The 23,344-nt window shown below is 34.1% G+C and overlaps 1 protein-coding gene across 2 annotated transcripts in view; it reads left to right on the top strand.

The window, feature by feature from the left end:
• The window catches only part of DPH6 (diphthamine biosynthesis 6), a 492,232-nt gene that overhangs the window by 367,792 nt on the left and 101,096 nt on the right, over window positions 1–23,344 (top strand). For both annotated transcript variants that reach the window (XM_051977032.1, XM_051977031.1), the window contains exon 13: window positions 643–885. In XM_051977032.1, the coding sequence (XP_051832992.1) occupies window positions 643–885 (243 nt within the window). The remainder of the gene's footprint in view (window positions 1–642; window positions 886–23,344) is intronic.

Below are 23,344 nucleotides of genomic sequence, written 5' to 3'. Positions count from 1 at the left end.
AGGATCATGGATCTGGAACTAGAAAAGACCTCAGGAGTCATCTAATTCAACTTCTTTTTACAGATCTTTTTACAGATACTTCTTTTACAGATTTGATCCCCCAAAAGTGAAATAATTTGGCCAAACTTAACAAGAATAGCAGACATGGATTCAGGATTTGAACTCAGATTCTCTAGTTCCAAAGCTAGTCATCTTTCCAGTGTATCACACTTCTTTCATAGAATTTAGAGCTAGAAGATAGCTAAAAATTTATGTATTTCAACACTCTCATTTTATAGCTATAAAAACTGATGGCTTAAAAAGTGACTTCTTGAGAGTCATACTGATAGTGAACAGTAGAATTTTCCAGTGTACTCATTACCCCTCCTTATCAGTGCACTCGATTCATACAGACACTTACTGTTAAGCTGATTTTAAAAAATCATTTATTCACAGGTACTTTAAGCATACAGTAAAGCTGGAATGCGTCTGGTAAAACAAATTGAAGTGTTTGGAAACTGTGGTTTGTACCAGAAACAGGCTGATGTGAACTTGTGAACTTTTAGGAGTCATAATTCAGTGAAAACCATGAAATCATCTGAATAAGAAGAGAATTTTTTTTTTTTTACTACTTATTTTATCTTCCCTGTTTTTCTGTTGTAGGTGGGAAAAACCCTATACCTTGCTGGACAGATTGCCTTGGTACCTTGCACAATGAAGCTTGTGAGTGGTGGAGTCTGGACTGAAGCTTCTGTATCCCTAAGGCACACCTTGAAAATTCTTAAAGCGATGAGCCCAGAAACTACACTCCACCATGTCCTACTGGCACATTGTTATGTAACCAGCAGCAAGTACATTCCAGCTGCTCTTGACACGTGGCAAAAGAATTTGAGAACACATAAAAAGGTACCCATAATATTCATTTTCTTTCTAGTTTTCAAAAGAGCAATTTATGAAAAGATTTTCTCCAGGCAATATTAAGTCTTTCTCAGTGTACTTCAGAAGGGCTTGAACTAAATCTGGCATAATGAGGCTTGATTGAGCTGTTATGTTCTGCCTTGTAAGTGGCTGTGCACAATTGAGAAAGAAAATTGCTTAATAGAAAGTTATATTCATCACTAACTTTATGTTAATTCCCCAAAGCAATAAGTTAAGAATTCTTTAAAAGCAACTAATGCCACTTGGAATTTCTTTTAAATAACTGTTTAAAAACACTTCTGCCCATGTATTACACTGTATGCTTTCCAGAATGCAAAGGGTAAAGAAAGGGTTATCTTTTTAATATTTTTTAGAGGAATGGGTTCATTTTATTTCCTCTATTTGGAGATTTTTCACAGGAAAAAAAAATGTATCCTCTATGTACTCTCACATAAACCATTTAAATTACATTCATCAGCTTTAAAAAGCTAGATTTTGATCCCATGTTATAGCTCCTACGGTTAGCCACAAATATTAGTACTATTTTCTCAGTTGTGCTGAGTTATTCTATCACTTATATTACTCAAATTAATTGGACTTTTACCTATGGAGTAAGATATAGAAATCTGCTCTTTCTTAAAGATAGCATATAGAATTTAGAGTTTATAGGAGTTAAAATATTTCTTTTGCCTGGAATTTCTCAATCTTCATAAAAATTCTACTCTGATAAGACAACCTATCTTGGTAGTCCTATATTTTCAAAGGCTGTGTCACTGAAGTTTGAACTCCATAAGGATCTACCAACAATTCAATTAAATCCAAAAAACATCCGTTAAATATCTACTATTTGGAATCTACTATTTTAGGTGAAAGGATTATTGAGATGAAAAATATCATAGATCCTTAAGTAGCTATGATACAAGGTAGAATGTAATGAGAACATAGTATAAATAAAGGCACAATCATCTAGGAAAATATGGGGAAGGATCGATTCATCCAGCAGAACTAGGAATGGCTTTTTGGACCTGGTTTCACTTGAACTGAGTCTTGTTATTAAAGGAAGAAAGTAATATTTATTTATACCATAAATAAGGCCCAGAATTTTAAAAAAGGTTTTTAAAGAAGATAATAAAAATTGCTAAAACTCTCAAGTTAAATTTAAATGGATTATTAAAACATTAGTTAAATCCATTTTATTAATGCTTTTCGCCTTTATTTCACAGTTGTTTCAGATAAATACCCAGATTGAACCTCCTATATGATACAAAGAAAAACAAACAAAAGCAGTAATCACATCTAACAATGTCCTAATAATCCCTGGCCTTTGTGCCATGAAAGCTAGAGTATGCTTCGATGCCTGTTTTCTAAGACTTTTGTGGATTTTATTCTTCAGAATGTCTTTACTTTTGTAACCCTTTAAATTACATTGTTATAGTTGTATATAGGGCTGATAAGAGGTACAGTGGGTAGAATTGTGGAGCCTGAAACCAGGAAGACCTGAGTTCAGATTGGGCCTCAAGACACTTACTAGCTGTGTGACCCTGGGCATGTCACTTCATCTTTTTTGCCTCAGTTTCCTCCCTTGTCAAATGAGCTGGAGAAAGAAATGGTAAATTGCTCTAGTATCTTTGCCAAAAAAAAAAAAAAAATGCAAATAGGGTCAAAGAATTGGACACCAAGTGAAACAATTGAACAACAAGTTGTGTAAATTTTTCTTATGCTTCTGATTATTTTGTCTATATCAGTGCAGTAGATGAAACAGTGAGTTTACATTGGGAATACCTGTGTTCAAATCCTGCCTCAAATATATATAGCAGTATGATCCTGAGTAAATCATTTAATCTCTCTGGGCCTTTGTTTTTCCATCTTCAAGTAAAGATAAATTTTGTCTTCATTTTGCCAGTGTTTATATATATATTACATTTGTTCTATTACTACAACTATCATATTTTTATAGATATGTACAATAAGAGAAAGGAAAGGAGTGATCTTTGTTTTATATCATTTTTTAGGAATACAGTCTTTTTCACACTGCAAGAAATGCAAGGTCATGATTTTAACTATTTGCTTTTGATCATATTAAAGAAGTTCCCTTCAGTGCTTGTGCTTTTTATAGTTTTGACATAAATATGTGCTATATTTTGACAAAATTATAATAATTAAAATATTGAAATTGAAACAAGACTTTTATTGTTATCATTTTCTTAATGCTGAACAATCTATATCCTGGAAATGAATCCAACTTAATCAAAGCAAATTATGAATTATTTTCTAAATATATAACCATTGTCACTTTGAAGATTTTACTTAAAGTATTTATATCAGTAATCATTACTGAGATTAGCCTTCTCTCTTTTGTTTCTCCCTATTTGGGTTATCAGCAACATAAAAGAAATATTTACAATGCTTTCCTTTTATTTGTATAGTATAAGCAAAAGCTTATTTTTTAAATGTTTTATATAATTTAATTTTGAATACATGTAACTTGGTTTTGTTTTATATTTTTGGCAGTTCAATTTCTTTGAGAACAGGTTCTTATTTTATTAACTTGAATGGTTTTTTTTTTAGTTACTCTTCTATTTCTTTTAAATTCTTATATGTACTGATATTTAATACATTCTGGTAATTATTTTATTAATTATTTTTGTTTCTTCTTTGTTTTGATTTCATCTTGTTATATCCTAGCAATTTGATTTTCCTCTTTATTTTTTGACCATACTAGTCTGATACTCTATCCATTTTGTTAGTCTTTGGGGAAAAAACTCTTAGATTTGTTTTATCCATCCACCAGCTTTTGTTTGGTCAATTTCCTCTTTTTTCTCTCTAATTTTCATTTCCCAATAGATTAATGGGAAAAAGGTTTTGAACAAACAGTTTTCAAAATAGTAATTGCAAACTATAAACAGGCTATGAAAGATTGTGCCAAATCATTAATAATAACTGAAATCAAATTCAAATCAAAACATCTATGAGATTTCACCTCACTCTTAGCAAATTGGCAAAGTTGACAAAAGCAGAGAATAGTTAGTGTGGGAAGGGTTGTAGTAATAAAGGATAGTAATGCATCATTACTGAAACCATAATTTAATGCAATAATTCTGGTAAGTGGTTTGTAATTATTCAGATAAAGTGGCTAAAATATTCATACCCATGACCCAGAAATTCCATTGCTAGGCATATATACCAAATAGGTTGTTGACAAAAAGAAAGGCTCCACCTATACCAAAATATTTATAATAGCATTTTTTGTGGTAGTTAGGGACTGAAAACACTTATGAATACCCATTGATCAGGAATTGGCCAACAAATTATGGTAATTGAAATAGAATATTATAGCACTATAAGAAATGACTAGTTGTAGTGCAGAAAAGCATGGAAAGATATAAAAACTGATACAAAATGAAGTAAAGCCAAAAAAAATATATACCCAGTAACTACATTAATCTAAATGGAAAGAATAACCACAATATAATAAAAATTAAATGTTGCAAATTTACAAAAGACAAATTTGGCCATAAAAAAGTTATATGTTAATATGCCTTAAACTATTCCTTTATAATAGTTAGAAGGAGAAGAGGGAAAGATTTGGTGGGAATTTGAGCAGAGAGGGAAGTAGAAGTCCACAGATAGGAAATATTGCATAAAACAGATTTTTTTCAGTGTATTGATCAGTTTTGTTGATTGTTTTTCTTTTCTTCCCTTTTTTTGTTTCAAAAAACTTTGTTAAAGAGGATGGTGCTCTAGGAGGGAAAAAAAGGATACAGGGGAAAAGTAGAAAATATAAAAATTCATCAATTAAAAATCTATTTAAACAATAAACCTGAAAAAATAAAACTATTAGTCCTCATCAGTAAGTTTACTTAATCAAACTCAGTACTATCCAGAAAGTCAACCAGAAACTCATGTGCAATAGGATAGAGACCCAGCCAGAAAAATCTGCCTGATTAAATGTAAAACAAGATGGAAGCTTCCCAAAATGGACCAAAAATACTACAGGAATGCATAGAGTTTGCAGCTTTCTATACCAAGAAGCAAGAGTAGATAGCCTATACAAGGAAAGTCAAGTGTAATGGGGATCACACTTAATTAAGTGATAACAAGAGGCTTCAGTTAGGAGCCAGATACCGCCAGATCAGGACAGCAACATCCAGACAAGAGCTTCTCACCCCAAGATGTAACAGTTTAAGCTCTTGTAATCCAAGAAGTCTTGAAGCCTACCAGCATTCTTCAGGCAGATACACCAAAAGTGGAAGTCAGCAGTAGAAGCTGAAGAAATTCACACCAAAATCAAACAATGTTTAACTACTTCTCCCGAAAGATGAGATGGAAGAAAAGCCTGGCTCAAAAATAAAGCCTCTATTAGACACTAAGTCTTTAGACATTAGTAAAACAGAAATTGTTGAGTATAATAAAGAAATATTATAGACCCCAAATCACCTGTGTCCAAGCCAGAAAAAGAAAACAATTCCACAACAACCAACTTTTTCTATATAACCACATTTGGTTGGAAGATATCAAGAAATCCTAATCTAAGTAACTATAGATGTGTGGGCAGCTAAGTGGTGCCATAGTTCATAGAGTGCTGGCTCTGGAGGCAGGAAGACTTATCTTCTTGAGCTCAAATATGGCTTCAGACACTTGCTAGCTATGTGACCCTGAGCAAGCCAGTTAACCCTTTTTGCCTCCGTTTCCTCATCTGTAAAATGAGTTGGAAAAGGAAATGGCAAACCACTTCAGTATCTTTGTCAAGAAAACCTCAAATGGGTTCATGAAGAGTTGGTTGAACACAACTGGAAAAAAAAAAACTGAAATTGAATGCATAAAATATTTGGTAGTTCATCTACCAAGCTATATATAGAGACCAAATAAACACAATTATAAAATCTCCCTTTTAGACATAAAAAGCTGGCCTAAATTATTGGAAAGATATAAATTCTTCTTAATTAATCTATATAAAATGACAATATTACCAAATTAATTTACTTATTCAGTGCTATGTAAATCATAAATAAAACTACCAAAGGATTACTTTATAGACATAGAGAAAAAAATAAGAAGAGCATTCATCTAGAGGAATAGAAAGTCAAGAATCTCTAGAGAAAAAAGGAGGCGAAAGTGATAAGGGAAACTAAGCAATATCAGAACCCAAACTATAACTAATAGCAGTAATCATCAGCCTCCAGAGGGAAACAAACATAGTAGGTTTGTGTTAAGTAAATCCAAAGACTCCAATTACTAGAGTAAAAATTAATTATTTGACCAAAAAAAATTGCTTAGAAGAACTATAAAGGAATCTGGCAGAAATTACTTTAGACCAATGTCTCATACAACATAACACAATAAATTCCAAAAGGAAACATGATGAAGATGTAAAAAGTTATAGCATAAACAAATTAGAAGTACATAAAAGAAAATGCCTTTTATAACCATGGATAGGGGAGATTAGAATTTCAAAAAAAGGACAATGAAGATCACAGAAAATAAAATGGACACCTTTTCTTATGTAAAATTGTCAGGTCTCTATGTAGAGAAAATCAGTGCAGTTAAAATTATAAGGGAAGCCATTACTTGCTCATATTAGACAAATGTGTAATAGCCCAGCTATATAAGGAACCAATTCAAATATATAACAAGAGCTACTCCCAAGAAGTAAGGGGGGAAAGCCACGATATCAGCAGCAATATGAATTAAAAGTTTCTAAATTGCCAGTTAGATAATTGAAAATTAAAGCAATTCTGAAGGCTTATCTCAGACTGGCAAAAAGAACAAAAAAAGGAAAATAATAATTGTAGAAAGCACTTTGCTCAGCCCTTCTTCTGTTCACTGTGGGATATGACAGGGGTAAGATCTTTGTGGCCTGTTATACTTAGCCCTCTGAGATTATAGTATAATGGTCAACTACTAGTTCAACATAAGTCAGTCTTGGAACCTAGCAGCTCAGAAAGCTCTTACAAACTTAGGCTGTTTTAAAGAAGGTGTAGAATCCAGGACTAGGGAGTATATTATCTGGCTGTCCTTTGGTTAGAGCACTTTTGGAATATTGTCTTCAGCTGTAGACTTTATAATATAGAACCTATTGATGAGTTGATTTGTTTAGAGAAGGATAACTAGGATGGTCAAAGAATAAAAGGCATTCTATATAAGAATCACCATGGAGAAGAGAAAAATGAAGGGGAACATGATGAGAATCTTCAAGAAGTTGAAGGGGCATCTTGGGGTGATAATTAAGTTCATTTTGCTTGTCTCCAAAGTAGAAATGGAAAAAATCAGTAGAAGTTGGAAAAGAGCAAATGTAGATGTGACTTAAGGCAAAACTTCCATAAATATTTGGAATGGGCTGCCTTTGGGAAAAGTGGGTTTTTCCCCCCTTTTTGAAATCATTTAGATTTTGTTGAATGATGATTTATAATGAATGATGTAAATGGAGCATAAATAGAAAGCTGGAAAAGATTTCCAACACCACTTAATTTAACCCCTTATTTTTCAAAAGAAATTGAGAACTGTGTGACTTCCCCAGAGATACACAGATGATAATTATGAGACAAAAAATTTGAACCCACATAGTTTTATTCCAGAGCCAGTTATCTTTCTTCCCTACTTCATTGATTCCCAAAATTTTAGATTGATATTTTTCCATTTTTTGGTTTCCTTCAACTTGCCTTGCTATTTCTTCTTAGTTTCCTTTATTGCATCATCTGTAATTTGCCCTTTAATTATGAGTAAACCACCAAAAGTTCTGCCCTTTCTTTTTTCTCTATATACTCTCCTTTTTGGTGAGCTCTTCAAATATCCTTTTTAATGCATATAACTCCCATATTCAACCCTATCTCTTATTCTTAGTTCCATTCCCACATAACCATTTGTTTACTGGACTTTGCCAACTGGCTTGCCATAGACATTTCAAATTTAAGAGCCACAAAAATAATTATCTTTCCACTCAAATCTATCCCTTTTCCTAAATTTTTCTTTTATTTCTGTTAAAGATATCACTATCCTTGCAATGAGTGGAACTGAACTATGTGAAAATTTGGAATAATCAGTCCAGTTTTGCTAGGACTTAAAAGGTTGCAAAGGGGAGCAGTGTAAAATATTCTGGAAAGGTAGTTTGGAGTAATAAAAGGCTCTCAATGTCAGACAAAGGCATGTTTATTTATTCTAGAGGCAGTATATATATATATATATATTTTTTTGAGCAGGAAAATAATATGTCATAACTGTACTTTAGGAAGATTATCTTTAAGTTATATGTATGTATGTATGAGAAAAATTATAGACAGTTTATCTTTATAGTTATATATATATATATATATATGTATGAAATTATAGGCAGTTTACAGAATACTACAGTAGACCATATAAGAAGAAATGAGAATCTTTACTAGGTTACAATAGTATAAAAGACCACAAACTGTCAAAGTAAAAATCAACAAAATATTGCAACTGATTGAAAATCAGGGATGCAAGTGTAAACAAGGGGGAAAATCAATTAATTATCTAACTTAGGTAGCTAAGTATGGTGTTGTCATCAACTGAAAGGGGAAATTATATTGAGGACAAATTTGGTTTTTGATATATTGAATATGAGGTCACTCATAGCCTGGGAGGAGAGGGAGATGTCATTAGGTAGTGGAAGATGAGGAAACTACATAGAGGTTGAGCTTGGAGCCTGGATGGATGGATGGATAGATAGATAGATAGATAGATAGATAGATAGATAGATAGATAGATAGATAGATAGATTTAGGAGTCAACTTCATCAGGCAATAGTTGAAATCCTAGGAGTAGATAAAATTACTACTGCAGAACATATAAAGAGATATGAGAGCTGATAACACAACCTTGAGGTCATCCAAACTTTAGGAGGTAAAGAGAGTGCAATGAATCAACAAAACTGGATGAGAAGGAACCATCAAGATAGGAAGAAGGAAAATCAGTCTAATAAAGTAGACTGTCCAAATTTTCTTTATAACTAAAGTGAAGAATTTGTATTCAGTTGCCTCTGAAATCCTTCCAACACTAGATCTGTGATCCCAAGAACTAAGGACCACAGGAGAGGATAATCACTAGAAAGCTGGCCATCAGGTAATAATAGCTTCCTGTTAAGCCATCTAAGAATATGTGGTTAGGTTGCTTTGAGCAGCAGTTTCCTCACCGGTGAAATTAATGATCCTTCCAAGTATTGAAATATTCCATAAGCTTTTAACCTGTTTTTCCTTATGATTCTTCTTCTTAGAGTGGAAGCTGTGCATACAGTCTGACAGGCATGGTTGTTGGTAGGACCAACTAGACTAAAACATAAGATCCTTCCATCCCGCCAAGACTAAACATATTGCATTTACAGTGCTCTTCTTGCCTGGCAGTCTTAGAGAAAAGACTATATAGTGTTTCGATTCACCACATGACAGCATGTTGTACAAAAGGAAATAGCACCAAGAGCAAGAATCATGGTAAAAAAAAAAAAAAAAGTGAAGAGCATCAGCAATAATTATGTTAGTTCAGAAAGTAGAAATATGTCCCAATAGCATATGTTTCCATAATTTTCCTTGAATGCTTTCTTTCATTGAGCCAAAGCACCAGTGACATGCTTCCAGACACTGTGGTTTGAAAGAACCTTATTTTAGATACATCCGGCTCAGCATAAACAGCTCTTTCGATCTCTTGACTTTCTGGCAGTAAGAAACTTAAGGAACTCTCCATTTGCTCTCCATTTTTCCCTAAACTCATTCAACTGAGAAAGTTTCTTTCAAATTAGAAAATGGAATTATATTTAAATCACATCCCTGAAAGATAGCTTTGCCCCCACAACTTCCAATATTGGTAGTGTTGCTGTGAAACCACTCTGCTTCCATTTATAAGAAAAAGAAATTTTGAGTTTACACTTGAGTCAATCATGTATGACTCCAATATTTACAGAAAATCTGATCCTAATGATTTGATGTAGAAGATAAATTATTTTTTTGCCTCTGGGATGATATATGTATCACTTCTTGAAATTTCATTTTCTCTATGATTCTTCTTATTTTTGATTCCTTAAAGTGCTTTCCTTGATGCAGTTCCATGAGGTAAGTTATAAAAGGAGCAGTATCCCAAGTTAGCAGATATGTCAGTTAGTCAGTAGAAAAGCATTTTAAGACCTTATTATGTTACAGGAACTATGCTGAATGCTTGGATACAAAGAAAGGCAAAAATATGAACCTTGTCCTAAAAGAGTTCACATTCAAATGTTTTCCAGTAAAGTCTCAGATGGCACATGATTTAGGGTTAGGAAATCTGAGGCACAAATTCTAGTCTTTTAACACAGAGTGTAACCCCACCCAGGAACCAGGGCCATCTTACTCCTTTCACCCCCACCACGAGGCCTCTGATGCCCACTACCCATAAACCCAGATCCATGCCCTCCCCAGCAGTCTCTTCCTCTTCTGTCTGCTGTCCTTGGTCCTAGAATCGTAATCAGATTAGCCCTATAGTTGCTCCTGGAAAGGATCGCATCAGTGTGCTTCCCTGTAGCATCCCTCACCTCAAAGTAATTTTCCTTCCCAGCCACCACTGAGCAGCTGGACTGCTCTTCAAAGCTCAGGGCTTCTCACCAGGAAGGTGTGACTATGTCCCTGGTTCACTCACCTTCTCTACGCCCTAGTTTCCTCAAGTATAAAATGAGGAAAATAATAATATGACCTCTCAGCAGGGTGATTGTGAGGCTCAAATGAGATGCGGTTTGCAGAGAATTTAGCATGGTCCTGGAACATGGAGAGGCTGAATCAGTGCTTGTTTCTTGCTTTCCTATATATGTTATCTTATTGGATCCTCACAGCAGTCCTGGGAAATGGGTCCTTATTTTTATCATTGTATAGAGAAAGAAACTCAGATTAAGTGATTTTCCCAAGGTAAAAATATTCACTGACAGAAGTTTCAAAAGTGGCATCTTAATATCTAAAAAAATAAACCAAATTCTTCTCATACATAACTATATTACATAAAACACACACTGCCTGATATGTGGTCTCTTCACTTTTATGAACTTATATACTCCATAGGACAAAGTCCCAGGAGAGAAAATATATATTCAAAGAATCAGATCCCAGTATGTCATTCAGAAATTCAGTTGGGTAAAATGAGTCCTAACCAACATTAAAAGCCTTAAAACACAAAAATAATTTCCACGTCTATGAACCAAAATCACTAATGCCTACCTGACAGGTTGAACTAATATAGAAATACAAAATCAAATTGGAAAGACTGAGCCTTCCTATTACTGTATTTCTCTTCCTGTGAACTGAATTATTTTTATGATTGTTATACTTATTTCATACTTAGTGGATTTATACAATTTGCATTAATCCAATGAGAATTAGGTTCCCACCAAGTGCAAGGCCCTATGCTAGGTTTTAGGAGAGCTGTGAAATTAACCCCAATTTCCTAAAACTCAGAAAGTTTATAATCACACCTAAATAGGACAAATTATAATACTAAGACACTGCTACTATTGACTTAAATATTATAAATAATGTTTCAATGTGGAAGCTTCCTACTACATTCTTCTGCTATTGTTTGAGACTGTGATTCTAGCAAATAAAAAGAAAATTATTTTAAAATCTTCCTTCTTACTTCTGGCACCAAGATGGGCAGAATGAGGAAGGAACCCTCTGAAGCCATCCCAGATTCCCCTCCAAGCAATTAGAAAAACTACCTCTAAAACCAACCCAGCAGAAAATGTTTGCCTCACTGGGGTAGGAGGGGAGCAAGGTCCAAGAGCAGTATCAGCCAGCCTCACATCAAAGGATTTGCAGCAAGGCTCCAAGCCTAAGGCAATCCATCAGGGAGATCCTGTTGGCCTGCAAACCAACATCCCTCTAGATAAGTAAGTATCTGTGCAGCTCAGAAAGGCCCTACCCAGCTATTCTACCCTAAGTACAAGTTACCAGCAAAATCTTGACCCCATTGCTGACCACTAATGAAACCCTGTCCTAGGACAAGCCACAGTAAGTCCCGTCCCGGACTCACGAGACCCTATTTCCATAGCCACCCAGTAGCAAGGTCCCATTCCTGAAGCAGACTAGCACTTAAACTCCACACACAAGGGAAGCCAACAATGAAGCTCTATTACCTAGGACAAACCAGAAAGGAAGCCCATTATTCAGAGGAAGCAAGTAGCCAAGCATGAGCGCAATGAAAGTCACCAATAAGACCCAGAGCCCTAACATAAAAAACTTGGGACAGTACAGGACCAGCGCCCAAGTCTCATATGAAAACACCAAGGCACAAAAAAAGAAGAAAACTATGAGCAAAAATCAAAAAAGAGCATGACTATAGAAAGTTGCTATGGTGATAGGAAGGATCAACGCATAAACTTAAGAGAGAACAATAGTGTCAAAATGGCTGCATGTGAAAATTTCAAAGAAAATGTAATTTGGTAACAGGCCCAAAAAATTCCTGGAAGAGCTAAAAAGGATTTTAAAAAGCAAATTAGAGAAGTAGAATAAAAATTATAAAAAAGAAATAGAGTAATATTAGATAATAATGAAAAAAGAATCAATTGCATGAGAAAAAATATCAAAAATTTACCAAAGAAAATAACTTCCTAAAAAATAGAATTGGTCACATAGAAAAGGAATTTTTTTTTAAAGCTCACTGAAGAAAACAATTCCTTAAAAATTAGAATTGATATGTAAAAAATGGATGTACATTTCTTCTCTCCCCCTCCCCCCCCAAAAAAAAGGTGTTTTAGATGTAACTGGGGAAAATAAAAATAAATAAGTTAGAATTGAACAAGTAGAAAACTAATAGATTTGTGAGACATCAAGATGCAATAAAACAAAATCAAAAAAGTTTTTTCTCTTTGGAAAAACAACTCACTTAGAAAATAGTTCCAAGAGAAATAATACATGAATTATTGAACTAAGTAAACTTGGAATGGAAAATGCCATTCACATCCAAAGAAACAATTATGGAAACTGAATGTAGATCAAAGCATACTATTTTCACTTTTTTTTTTAATTTTTCTTTCTCATGATTTTTCCCATTTGTTTTGATTTTTTTTTTTACCACATGACTAATAATGGAAATATGTTTAAAATAATTGTACTGTATAATCTATTTGAAATTGCTTGCTATCTTGGGGAGGGATGAGGGAAGGAAAGGAGGGAAAAAATATTTGGAACTCAAAATCTTTACAAAAGTAAATGTTGAAAACAATCTTTACATGTAATTGGAAAAAAATACTATTAAATGGGGAAAAAAGAATTATTGGACTACTAAAGCCATGATTTTTTTTAAGTGTGGGAAAATGTTTGTTTAATATTTTTATTTTTCCAGTTACATGTAAAACAATTTTTTACATTTTTGTTGTTGTTGTTTGTTTGATTTTTGCTGCAAAACACTTGCGGTTAAATGATTTGTCCAGGGTCAAAGCTAATAAGTGTTAAGTGTTTGAAACTGGATTTGAACTCAGATCCTTCTAACTCCAAGGCTGGTGTATTCACTGCACCATCTAGCTACCTTTACATTTGTGTTCAAAACTTTGAGTTCCAGATTCTCTCTCTTCCTCCTTACCTCTAGCCTTCATTGAGAAGGCACATGTATGCTAAGCAAAACATTTCTATAAAAGTCATGTTACAAAAGAAAACAGATTCCCCCATTCCCCCCAAAAAAGAAATCCTCAAGAAAAATAACATTAAAAAATTATGCTTCAATATGTATTAAGTCATAGTCAGTTCATACCTCAATATGTATTCAGACACAATTCTCTGTGTATAGATAGCATTTTTTTTTATCATAAGTCCTTCAGAGTAATCTTGGATTGTTGTATTGCTGATAATAGTAGCATCATTCACAGCTGACCATCCCACAATATTACTATTACTTTGCACACAGTACATTTCGTTATGCTTCATTACATAAAAAACTTTCCAGGTTTTTCAGAAGGCATCCTGCTCACTATTTTTTGTGGAACAATAATATTCTGTCATAATCATATAACATTATTTAGCCATTCCCCAATTGATGGGTATCCCCTTATTTTCCAATTCTTTTCCCTGAGAAAAAAAACCTGCTATAAATATATATTTTTTTGTACTTATAGGTCCTTTTCCTTATTTAAAAAAAAATCTCTTTTGGGATTCATGCCTCGTAGTAGTGGTGTTAGGTCAAAGAATGTACATGAATTTATAGCCCTTTGAGCACAAATCATATCTTTTGATCTGTCTCTGATTTTTTTTATAAATTTAACTCAGTTCCCTCTATGTTTGAGAAATGAGGCTTTATCAGAGAAACTTGCTTGAAAATTCTTTTTTACAATTACTGTTGCTAACTGTATTTCCCCTTCCCCATTTATTCTGTTCTCTCTCACTTTTCAGCCTGTCATTCCTTAAAAGTGTTTTGCTTCTGATCACCCCCTCCCCCAACATGGCATTCCTTCTATCACCTCCCCCTTCTTATATCACCTTTTCCTCCTACTTTCCTGCAAGGTAAGATAGATTTCTATACCCATATTGAGTGTGTGTATTCTTTTCCCTTTAGCCATTTTTGATGAGAGTAAGGTTCACTCACTCCTCCTTTCTTTCTCTTCCCCAAAATTGTAAAAGCTTTTTCTTACCACTTTTATGGCACTATTCCACTTCTCCCTTTCCCTTTATCTCAGTATATTCCTCTCTCAACCCTTAATTTATTTTTTTAGTTATCTCTTCATATTCAGTTCACATCTGTGCCCTCTGTCTGTGTATGGCATGCAAGTGAATTGGATTTAAGTGGGAGAAGGCTGTACAACATCATCTGTCATATTCCCCTCCTCAGTCATCTAGGTCTCTATTTGACTGAGGCCACATTCATTTAGTGATTAGGACTAGGAAGAAATTGAGGCAAAAAATAGCTTCTTTCATCTAGTTGAAAAGAAAAGAAAAAAAAAGAAAACCAAATAAATAAACAAATCTGTGAGGGAAAGACCCTCAGGGTATCTGGCCAAAACAGAAATGACTGCTCACCTCCTGATGTCCTGGTCCTCATAAAAAATTAAAGATAAACAATAACCTCTGTGAGGAGAGTTGCCCCAGTTCCTTCCTTCCATCCTTCTTTCCTTCCCTCCCTCTCTCCTTCTTTCCTTCCCTTCCTCCTTCCTTCCTTCCTTCTCTCCTTCCTTCCTTTCCTTTTCTCCCTCCTTCCTTCCTTCCCTCCTTCCCTTTCCCTTTTCCCTCCCTCCCTCCTTCCTTCCTTCATTCCTTCCCTCCTCCCCTCCTTCCTTCTTTCCTTCTCTCCCTCCTTCCCTCCTCCCCTCTTTCCTTCCTTCCTTTCTTCCTTCCTTCCCTCCTTCCTTCCTTCCTTCCCTCCTTCTTTCCTTCCTTCCTTCTTTCCTACCTTCCTTCTTTCCTTCCTTCCTTCCTTCCTTCTTCTTTTCCTCTTCCCTTCCTTCCTTCCTTCCTTCCTTCCTTCCTTCCTTCCTCCTCTCCTCCTTCTTACCTTCTTTCCTTCCTTCCTTCTTTCTTCTTTCCCTCCTTCCCTCCTTCCTTCCTTCCTTCCTTTCCTCCCTCCTTCCTTCCTTCCCTCCCTCCCTCCTTCCTTCCTTTCCCTTTTCCCTCCTTCCTTCCTTTCCCTTTTCCCTCCCTCCTTCCTCCCCTCCTCCCTTCCTCTCCTCCTTCCTTCCCTCCTCCCCTCTTCCCCTCCTCCTTTCCTCCCCTTCTTCCTTCCTTCCTTCGTTTCTTCCTTCCTTCCCTCCTTCGTTTCTTCCTTCCTTCCCTCCTTCCTTCCTTCCTTCCTTCCTTCTTTCCTTCCTTCCTTCTTTCCTACCTTCCTTACTTTCTTCCTTCTTCTTTTCCTCTTCCCTTCCTTCCTTCCTTCCTTCCTCCTCTCTCTCCTTCTTACCTTCTTTCCTTCCTCCCTTCTTTCTTCTTTCCCTCCTTCCCTCCTTCCTTTCTTCCTTCCTTCCTTCTCTCCCTCCTTCCTTCCCTCCTTCCTTCCTTCCTTCTTTTCTACTTTCCTTCCTTCCTTCCTACCTTCCTTCCTTCCCTCTTCTTTCCTCCCTACATTCCCTCCATTTCTTTCTTTCCTTCCCTCCCTTTGTCCACATTGAGTATCATACCCTAAACTATAGATGCTCTTAAAAACTTTTTTTCTTTTGGATCTCTGAATGATCCTAAGATAGCTTGAGTTTTATAGGCTAGATTTCTTTCTTAAGGATCATCCTTAAATCAAAACCGCTCTGACTCTCGTAGGTCAACAAGGTCCCAAGCCAGATCCCAAGTGGTCATTCTTTGGGTCCTCATTGACTCAGAGTGAATGCAAAGAGAAGTCATTTCTGTTTGGCCAGAAACCTTGAGGATCTTTCCCTTTTAGATTTATTTAGTTAGGTAGGTTGATGTGGTTGTGGTTTTTGTTTTTGTTTTTGACTAGGTGAAAGAGACTATTCTTTGCCTCAATTCCTACTTATCCCTAATCACTAAATGGATATGGACTTAGTCAAACTGAGATCTGTTGAAGACTTTGGCTAAAAAAGGTCTTCAAGATCTCCCCTTGCATCCAGGATCATTTTCAATTGTCCTGTTATATATCTGGCCATTGAATCCAGATGGCACTGGAGGGGAAAATGAGAAAAATAATCTTGTCCAGCCCTCTCTCACTTAAATCCAATTCATTCAGATGTTATAGTATCACCTCCCTGATGTGGAGCTCTTCTTTGAGAATGAAGGACAAACAACAACAACATATATATATGAGAATTACAAGTATTATCTTTCCACATAGGAATGTAAACGTAATTAAGTTCCTTATGATTTCCCTTCCCTTTTTGTACAGGATTGGTTCAATATTAAGAAAACTAGATCGCAATAATAGATCATAGCAAATGCCAAGAGAAATCATATTTTTATCTCAACATATGCAGAAAAAAATCTTTGCAAAATATAGTACCAATTCCTGTTAAAAACAATAGAAAGATGGGAATAAGTGGAACTTACTTTAAAATGATAAGTAATATTTATCTAAAACTTTCAGTGAGCATTATCTGTAATGGGGATAACCTAGAAGCCTTTCCAGTCCAATTAGGGGTAAAGTGAGGATGTTCATTACCGGCTCTATTATTTAATATTATATTGGAAATGAGCAATAAGAGAAGAAAAAGAAAATTAAAGAATTAGAATAGACAGTGACTAAACTATACCTTTTTGCAGATAATATGATAGTATACCTAGAGAATCAACTTTAAAAATTACTTGAAATTATTAGCAACTTTAGCAAAGTTGCAGGATACAAAATAAACTCATATAAATCATTGACTTTATATATGTTACCAACATAGTCCAGCAGCAAGATATAGGAAGAGAAATTCCATTTATGATAACTGTAAACAATATAAAATACTTGAGAGTCTAACTGCCAAGCCAAACCCAGAAGTTACGGTACACAATTATATAAACTTTTCACACAAATAAAGTCAGATCTAAATAATTGGGAAAATATTAAAAATGACAATTCTACCTAAATTTATCTATTTATCCAGTGCTAAATCAGTGAAGTTATTTTTAAAAATTTATAAAGCTAGAAAAAATAACAATTTATCTGGAAGAACAAAAGCTTAAAGATATTAAGGGAATAAATGAATATATATTTAAAGATGCTCTAGCCAGACCAAATCTCAAACTGTGTTACAGAGCAATAATTATCAAAACAATCTGGTACTAGCTAAGAAATATAGTGGTAGATCAATAGAATACATCAACTATAAATTATATTATAATAAATTACCCATAGTAATCTCATATATGATAAATCCAAAAAATATAAGCTTTTGAAACAAAAACTCATTATTTGATTTTTTAAAAAAACTCCTGGTTTTGACAGACAATAGATTATAGATCAACATCTCATACCTTATATAAGATCAGTATGAGTACATGATTTACACATAAAGGATGATACCATAGGCAAATTTAGAAAGCATGAAATCATTTCTCTGTCAGTTATGGATAAGAGAAGAATTTAAGACCAAAGAAGATATATAGAACATTTTAAAATTTAAAATAGATCATTTTGATTATATAAAATTTAAAAGTTTTTGCATAAACAAAACTAATGTAACTTAAATTATAAAGAAAGCAGAAAACTGGGGGGAGGGGGAATTTTTTCTTTAAAATTATCTCAAAAATTAGACAATTGAGTAAAATTTATGAGAATATAAGTCATTTCCCAAATATATGAATGGTTAAATCATTTGAACAGTTTTCAGACAAAGAAATCAAAGCTATCTATAGTCATATTAAAAACTCCTCTAAATCACTATTGTTTAGAGAAATACAAACTAAAAAACCTCTGAGGTATCATCCCACATCTATCAGAGTGGAGGAAATATGGAAAAACTAAGACCCTAATGCACTGCTGATGGAGTTGTGACCTGATCCAACCATTTTGGAAAATAATTTAGATCTATGTCTAGAGGGCTATAAAACTTAATATCCTTTGATCCAGCTATACTATTGCTAGGTTTATTTCCCAAAGACATCCATCAAAAGAGAAAAGGATTTATTTTTACAAAAATATTGATAGCAGCTCTTTTGGGGTAGCTAGGAATTGGACAACAAAGCGATGCCTGTCAGTTGGGCAATGGTTAAAAACTATGACATACGATTGTTATGGTATTATTGTGCTATAAGAAATGACAAGCAAGATGATTTCAGAAAAACCTGGAAAGATTTACATGAACTAATGAACAGAAGCAGAAAAATATTGTACACAGAAGCACCATTATTATTTGATGAACTTTGATTGATTTAGCTGTTCCCAGCAATTCAGTGATCCAAGACAGTTCCAAAGGACTATGGTGAAGCATACCTTCCATCTACATCTATATCTACAGAGAACGAATTAATGTTGATTGAATATATGTGAAGAATGCTATTTTTTACTTTCTTTCTCTTATTTTTTTCTTTTGTTCAAATCTTATACAAAATGACTGCTGTGGAATTGCATGTATATAACATAGCTGATTGTTTACTGTCTCTGGGAAGGGGGAAGCAAAGAAGGCATGATAGGATAGAATTTAGAACTCAAAAATTTAAAGTGTTCTTTTGCATATTGTCTTTTTCCTTTAGATTTTAAGGTCCTTGAGGGCAGAAACTGTTTTTTAAAAATTTCTGTTTTTAGGTCTTTAGCACATCAATACAGTGTCTACATGACCTGTAGTTAAGTGCTAAATAAATATTTGTTGATTATGGATTTAATTGAAAACTATTTTTTTTCTAAGTGTAGAGAAACCAAGCAGCCAACTTCTTTAAATATTCTAGGACTTGCTTATAATAACTCACATTTTAATAGCACCTTAAAGTTTTTTAAAACATTCCCTCCATTTGGAGTAGATAATATAAATATCATTTCTCCTCAATGACAACACACTTTTGAAGGGTTAAATGACTTGACTTCGTAGCGGTCAGCCAATTAATGTCTGAAGCAGAATTCAGACCTGGGTAGATCTCCTCACAATATTTAATCCACTATATCATGCTGTCTTTATTTTTATTTGGAGCAACCTTTTTGAAACCTCATATGAAGCTAAATCAGGGAACTATGATTTATCTGGGTGGAAGGAAGGATGGATGAGGATGGATTATTTCATCAATATGGATCTCCTTGGTACATATGTATATGTACTCCTTTAGTACATATGTTTTGAGAGTGACCTTAGGGTCAAGGTTAAGTATATTGCCTTACCCACAGTCACTTGGCTAATAAAAGCCAATTTACATCCAGATTTCCCTGATGCCAAGTCTCTTATCTAATACACTATAATTCTAAAAAGCTAAATGGCATTTCAAACTAATATACCATTTCTGAAGTAAAAATATTTGGAAAAATGCATTTGTTGAACTAATTAGCATATAAGACATGTAGAAGTCCCAATCTGTGACTTCATCAATTTTGCAAATTCCTCTTATAGATACTGAAGTAGATCAGCAATATGTGATTTATAGTCACAGAGAGGCCTAGACCTGGAGAACAGAGGTTAAGTGTATGTATGGCTTATGGCCATACAATTAGTATATGTATCAAATATAAAATCTGATTCAGACTTCCAACCTTGAAGACACTCAGCTGTGATTCATGTCTCTCTCTTAAGCTAAATGAAATTTTAAAATTATATGTGTTTAAAAGGGGGAAATTGTAAATAAATACATTTGTTGTATGAATTACTAACAACATATAATGTTAATTTCTTATGTTCTTTCCAACATGCTTTCCTGCCACCCAATCAAGGTCTTTCTGATTGAAGGTATTAAGAGAATTTAGAATTAAGACAATAAAATTCAAAACTTGGCACTTTGAGAACTATAACTTAGGCTATTAAAAAACTCTCACTGATTTGAATTGACAGCTTTCAAATTAAGTATCATCTTGTGTTTTTCTTTTCTTCAGTTCTTTTTAGTGACAGTGTCATATAATATGATGTTTTTATGAGTGGTTCTGCTAGCTCATTCACCAGAATAATCAATAGGGGGAAAAATCAGCCATATGGGTTGTAGTCCATTTGTATTGGATAGGACAGATGGCATTATTGATAGATGGAAATATTCCAACTATTTATTTGATGATGAAGTTACTTTGGTCCCTGAATTTTATTAATTTAATATCTACATTTAAAGGCAATTCACTCAAAATGTATCCATTCTGATTGAATAAAGTGATTATTTTCAGTGATGGGTGGTTTACATTTTAATCATGAATCATAGATCAGAGTTGAAAGAAAGCTTAGAGTCCAACTTTCTCATTTTACAGGTGAGGAAACAAAAGCTCAGAGAGAGACAATAATGAGCCACCAAGCTATTTAAGGCAGAAAGCCAGAATCTGTCTTCTAAATTCAGATAGAGTCCTCTCATTGTTTCATGGTTATTTACTATATTCCTGGCCATTTTACCACATTTGGCATTTTAAATATTTTGAACCTCACTTGGAACAGAGAGATTACTTAAGATTTTAGACAGGAACAATAGGAAGCTCTATGACAATTTTCTCCCTCACTCATCCTTCTCAGAGTTCAGTTCCAGAGCCAGTCTCAAAAGGACAGAGGATCAATTCAATTTATTGATCTGATTATGAGAAATAAAGATTCTTAGCCCTTTTGTGCCAGTAAGAGTGGGAACAGCAATTGTGATTTCCATTGTTCTTGTTCTTCTGATGACAAAGTAAGCAATGTCTGTGTTTCAAAACCTATTCAAAGCCAGAAATCAATGAGATAGATTCAAGGAGTAAAGTCAAAATATATGAGTTCACGAACAATCTATGGGAGCTGTGTGGGAGAGAGGAGCGTAGAATAAGGTCAGAAAAGCAATTGGAAGGGAATGTCTAGAAAATGTAGTCACTAAAGAATTCCTTTCACTTAGAGAAAAAGTCACTAGTAAGGTATTCTAGGGATCTGCCCCTAAGTATATGTATACACTTTGTTCAGTGTTTTGAATAAAGGCATTTTCTTTCATTTTTTTTCTTCCTCCTTTGCCTCAACACTTAACCTTATCCATGAGGATATTATCTATTTGCCATCACCACCACCTTCCCTCTACTAAAATGTAATGTCCTTAAGGGTAGAAACTCTCCCATTTTTGCCTATATTTTTATCTGTAGTTGGTAAGCAATTCATATAGAGCCTTGCACAGAGAAAGGGTCATGATAAATGTTCAGCTGAATTGAAGGAAGGAAAGAATTAGGGTTTCTCATATAAATTTGCTTCACAAAGAGAATCAGCCCAAAGATAGAAGCTTCTCTTTACTGGTAATATGCCTGCTAACCACATCTCAATTCACTTCCACCTTTCACATAACCTAAAAATATCATAGATATGGACTTGAAAATTAATCACATTTGGGAATCCATATTAATAATATGAGTGCTTCTGAGAACTGGAGATCTTATTCAGTTCCAGCCCAGATCTCTAAAATATCTTACCATATGTCAAATTTCAAGAAAAATCTATTAAATTTTAATTAGCAATTTGTTCTCTTAAAAAATCTCCATCCCGGTACATGCTAATATTACCTAAAAAACATAACCAAGAATTCAGAATATACCACCTCTGTGGTTTGTCACCAAAATTAACTGTTAGCCATTTTTGTAGAGATCAAAAGGGAGATTAATTAAAATAGAAAAATAGTGTGATGTAAGGAAGAGAGCCTGAACTCTGGTGAGAAACAGGTTCAAATCCTTCCCATTGCACTAAGTAACTCTATGAAGGTCAGAAATTTGCATTAACCTTCTTGACCTCAATTTCCTTATCTGTAAATGAGGATAATAATGTATTGCCTACCTCCCAGGATTATTATGAGGATCAAATGAAATAACCTATTTAAATGCTTTATACACTTTAAAGCATTAAGTAAATGCCAACTACTGAGGCATCAAATATACTTGTTATAAAACTTTTATCAGCCTTTTGTTTCACTCATAGAGTCATTAAGAGTTCACTAAATACCTACTTTGTTCCTAATACTTCATCAGATGTCATGGAACATATGGCCTTATTCTCCCAACAATCTTAGAAGGCAGGCACTACATGTGTATTGTTTTTTTCATTTTATAGACATAAAAAGTTAGAGAAATTATAGCTTGCCAATGGATGCACATTTCTCAGGCAGAATTCAAACAGTTTTTTCCTGACTCTACTTTAAAACACTGTCTCTGAGTGACATGGTTTCAGAACTAAAGTAGATTGACCCAGTAAGGTGTATCTTAAAACTGATGTCTCAGTTTTGGTAGTTTGGTATTTCATTACTAAATTTGACCAAAATAAATTATCTTTTCCTAAAAGCATTTTAGAAAAGAACAACAAATGTAAACTGTCAACTTATGGGGAAAAAATTGTTCAATCAAATTATTCAAAAACACACTAAATCAAAATTAAGTATCAGTCAAACTTAGGAACTTCACTATATAAAATTCCAGTTGAGATATTTTTTTGGATGTTTCAGATTTAAAAGATCATACTATTTTGGAGCTGGAGGGGATGTAACGCAATACCCGGTTCTATTGTCTCTTTTTACAGATGAGGAATCTGATACCCTGAAACATACTTCACTCAAGATTATTTAGGGAGCAAGCAAAAGAGTCAAGATTTGAATCCAGGTCTTCTGTTTCCAAATTCAGTGCTCTACTTACTTTCCTAGTTGATGAAAATACCCAACTCTAAAAAAAAAAGTCTTTATGAAAAATGAATAATAAATAAAACCCAAGAGACCTAATATAAGTTTTGCCTTCAAAATTTGCAAAACCTTGAAAAGAGTAAAAATAAATTATATTTTATATGGTGCTTTAAAGATTCCAAAGCTTTTTCATTTATTATCTCATGGAAACTTTATGGCTATCTATTATGTAGATAATACAATTGCTATCCTCTTCATTTTACAGATAAAGAAACTGAGACGCAGAACAATTATGTGATTTGCCCAATATCACACAGCTAAAGGGGGAGAATTTGAACCCACAA

This window comes from Antechinus flavipes, chromosome 2, assembly GCF_016432865.1.
Source record: "Antechinus flavipes isolate AdamAnt ecotype Samford, QLD, Australia chromosome 2, AdamAnt_v2, whole genome shotgun sequence".
NCBI classification, from domain to species: Eukaryota; Metazoa; Chordata; class Mammalia; order Dasyuromorphia; family Dasyuridae; genus Antechinus; species Antechinus flavipes.
This window is presented reverse-complemented; position numbering and strand designations above follow the sequence as displayed.